The sequence below is a fragment of the Amia ocellicauda genome, chromosome 6 (genome assembly GCF_036373705.1).
Source record: "Amia ocellicauda isolate fAmiCal2 chromosome 6, fAmiCal2.hap1, whole genome shotgun sequence".
NCBI classification, from domain to species: Eukaryota; Metazoa; Chordata; class Actinopteri; order Amiiformes; family Amiidae; genus Amia; species Amia ocellicauda.
In genome coordinates this window covers 3870896-3875009 of record NC_089855.1, presented here as the reverse complement: position 1 = coordinate 3875009, position 4114 = coordinate 3870896, and the positions used below count along the sequence as shown (strand labels likewise).

Sequence of the window (4114 nt, the reverse complement as noted above, 5' to 3'; positions counted from 1 at the left end):
TCATGGTTCCCTAGATTTGACCCTCTATCCCCACTAGAGGCTGCCATTATTCCCCTGCCTTTCCCTTCTCTTCTCACTGCTTTCCTTTGTCACTCTTCCAATTAACATTCCTCCATTTACCCTGCACCTGCCTTCCCAGTATCTGCTTCCCTTCTTAAACCCCTCACTGCCCTCACTCTTGGCGAAGTGTCGTCAGTTAATCCTGCTTCACCTAGCGTGCTCCGCGTTAGTGACCTCGACCACGTCCTTGCCTAACCCTTTTGTCCTGTCAGCTGGCTCTATGAACGCTGCACCTGGGTCATTACCTCCCGTGCCCTGCAGTCCTCCATGAGAGACCGTGACAATGATGATAATAATAATCATCTAAATAAATAAGCAAATGTCTAGTGATTCTCAATGGCATATTGTCAGGGCCTTCAAGGCTCCAGCAGGTAGAGCCGAAATCGGTGCACGGAAGGTACAAGCTGTGACCCTGCCTGATCCGGCCCACTTCATGCGCATCCACTGGCACAGCTACTGCTTCCCAGCAGCCCATGCACGGCGCACATACTAATGAGCCTGGGTGGCTCCGGCCACCTGGTGGCTGTTACAATATACATAATTCTGTTTCATGGATTTTGTTTAAAAGAAATGGTCATTTATTGGCAAAATGACACAAAACACCACTGCTTCGTCAATACAAACTGCACATCATTAAAACTTGAGGCAATAATTAGTTGCCACCAAAATAATGTTACTGTTATTGTTGTTATTATGTTTTATTATTTGACCCCATTATCTAGCACAGCTTACATTTGCCACAAAAAAAAAACATTTTTCACAAGAAGAAAAGAGTATATACAATACATTCCAAAATTATGTAAACTTTAAAATACTGTGGTACAGAAAGAAATTGCTTATTTCTAGCTGCATAGTATAAAATATCTATCACATTTTTCTGGGGGTGAAGGATTTCAACTAAAAGCAGATAATTTAAGGGCTCATAGTTCTTCTTGATCTTGTATCATCTACTCTTCACTCAAGAAATAATAGTGGGTGAGAGAGCTGAACTCTCTCACATGCTCTTTGGAAAGACTCTGCTCTTCTTTAGTGTTTTCACCAAGCTGTCCCTGATCTCTTTAGTCCTCAGGCAGTAGATGATTGGATTCATGAAGGAAGGGAAGACGTTCTGAAACACAGCTGTCATGATGCGCAGATTGGCTGAGGTCCCAGGGACCCTGTAAGAGATGTAGACTCCTATGGCCGTGAGGAAGAACACAGAGATGACCAGCAGGTGTGAGCTGCAGGTGGAGAAGGCCTTGGCTCTGCCCTCTGTGCCTGAGATCTGCAGCACTGACCTCACAATTTTCACATAGGAAAGCAAGATGAGGGTGAGAGGGATGAGGAGCACTGACAGAGCAATGGTTAAGCCCAGAATGCTGTTGATGACAATGTTTGCACAGGCCAGCCTGAGCACTGAAGAATGATCACAGAAGCAGTGGAGGACTTTATCAGGTCCACAGAACGGCAAGCGCACTGCAAGAATCAGAGGTACAAGCATTGATAAAAACCCTCCAGCCCAACACCACAGAACGTGCCTCATGACAAGACCATTGGTCATCATAGTGGAGTAATGGAGTGGATGGCAGATGGCAAGATATCTGTCATATGCCATTACAGTCAAGAGAAAGCCCTCAGTTGTTCCCAGACTCATGAAAAAAAACATCTGTGTGAAACAGGCACCAAAGGAAATGAATTTGGAATCAAACATGAAAACAGCTAACATTTTAGGGATAGTGATTGAGATCAGAGAAATGTCCAGAATAGCAAGATTGCAAATCAGGATATACATGGGGGTGTGAAGGGACTCATTCACAGCAAATACAACTACTATCAGGAGGTTTCCCAATACAGTGAGAAGATAGACAGCCAGGAAGACCACAGACAGGATGGTCTTGCTCTCTTGGTCCTGCAGTCCAGGGAAGCCAAGGATGGTGAATTCTGTGACTGTAGAGCCTGTGTGGTTTGTGTCCGACATGGCTGACAACAAAATATACCTGTGAACAACAGATTTAGTCAAGTTTACAGTTTGTTTAAACAGTTTGTACACATTGTACACATTGTTGTAATTGATGTGAAAGAAATACAAATACATTATTCAAAAATAAAATTTTCTTAATTATCATATATATATATATATATATATATATACACTCACCTAAAGGATTATTAGGAACACCATACTAATACTGTGTTTGACCCCCTTTCGCCTTCAGAACTGCCTTAATTCTACGTGGCATTGATTCAACAAGGTGCTGAAAGCATTCTTTAGAAATGTTGGCCCATATTGATAGGATAGCATCTTGCAGTTGATGGAGATTTGTGGGATGCACATCCAGGGCACGAAGCTCCCGTTCCACCACATCCCAAAGATGCTCTATTGGGTTGAGATCTGGTGACTGTGGGGGCCAGTTTAGTACAGTGAACTCATTGTCATGTTCAAGAAACCAATTTGAAATGATTCGACCTTTGTGACATGGTGCATTATCCTGCTGGAAGTAGCCATCAGAAGATGGGTACATGGTGGTCATAAAGGGATGGACATGGCCAGAAACAATGCTCAGGTAGGCCGTGGCATTTAAACAATGCCCAATTGGCACTAAGGGGCCTAAAGTGTGCCAAGAAAACATCCCCCACACCATTACACCACCACCACCAGCCTGCACAGTGGTAATAAGGCATGATGGATCCATGTTCTCATTCTGTTTATGCCAAATTCTGACTCTACCATCTGAATGTCTCAACAGAAATCGAGATTCATCAGACCAGGCAACATTTTTCCAGTCTTCAACTGTCCAATTTTGGTGAGCTTGTGAAAATTGTAGCCTCTTTTTCCTATTTGTAGTGGAGATGAGTGGTACCCGGTGGGGTCTTCTGCTGTTGTAGCCCATCCGCCTCAAGGTTGTACGTGTTGTGGCTTCACAAATGCTTTGCTGCATACCTCGGTTGTAACGAGTGCTTATTTCAGTCAAAGTTGCTCTTCTATCAGCTTGAATCAGTCGGCCCATTCTCCTCTGACCTCTAGCATCAACAAGGCATTTTCGCCCACAGGACTGCCGCATACTGGATGTTTTTCCCTTTTCACACCATTCTTTGTAAACCCTAGAAATGGTTGTGCGTGAAAATCCCAGTAACTGAGCAGATTGTGAAATACTCAGACCGGCCCGTCTGGCACCAACAACCATGCCACGCTCAAAATTGCTTAAATCACCTTTCTTTCCCATTCAGACATTCAGTTTGGAGTTCAGGAGATTGTCTTGACCAGGACCACACCCCTAAATGCATTGAAGCAACTGCCATGTGATTGGTTGGTTAGATAATTGCATTAATGAGAAATTGAACAGGTGTTCCTAATAATCCTTTAGGTGAAAGTATATATATATACATATATATAAAACATTTCAAATTCCACTTTTCAAAAATATCCAATTCTGTTTTGTTTTGTTTTTCTTTTGTTGTTTCTTTGTCGCAAGAAGTGCTACGCAAGCTCACATTTGAAACAGTTCTCACCCAAAAAGCTGACGATTCTAGGTGATGTCATTCTGATTTAAAGGGTCTGGAATGGCATCCTGATAACTATTTTAATTAATTCAAAGATTTTGCATTGTTTTGTGATAATGTTTAAAACATGCATGATATTGTGATATATTGTTTAATTTAATGCTGTTGGTCTTGAAGCACAATATCATCTGTGTAAAGGAGTAAAGAGCAGACAACAAAGAGCAGCTGGATATGAGGGGCATCTGGTCTGTACCGGGAGACAAGCATATTATTAAAATAAAAGTTTTTCCCATTTCCGTTCAGAGTGAGCACTTCTGGCCCTGTTGGCCACTATAAGGCTAGGCAGCACAAATCCAGTGGTATTCAGCAGACCACAGTGTCTAGGTACTGTTTGTTTGGTTCATTTGTATTTACAATGTGTTATTGTTGATTATCAGGGTCCCACAAAAAGAACCTCTCAATTCAATTCAATTCAATTCAATTCCAATGCTATTCAAACCTTTATTTTAACCAGGTTAGACTATTGAGAACAAGATCTCATTTAAAATGCTGACCTGGCCAAGAGGCAGCATAG

General features: G+C 42.2%; 1 protein-coding gene across 1 annotated transcript; it reads right to left on the bottom strand.

The window, feature by feature from the left end:
- Positions 1-1054: 1054 nt before the first annotated feature.
- LOC136751719 (olfactory receptor 6N1-like) lies at positions 1055-2017 on the bottom strand. The gene has a single exon (XM_066707511.1). The coding sequence runs from the start codon at positions 2015-2017 to the stop codon at positions 1055-1057; it is 963 nt and encodes a 320-aa protein (XP_066563608.1).
- Between the last annotated feature and the right edge of the window lie 2097 nt (positions 2018-4114).

Bases quoted from the DNA above. Each gene is read 5' to 3' on its own strand.
- LOC136751719 (XM_066707511.1), bottom strand. From the start codon at position 2,017: ATGTCGGACACAAACCACACAGGCTCTACAGTCACAGAATTCACCATC.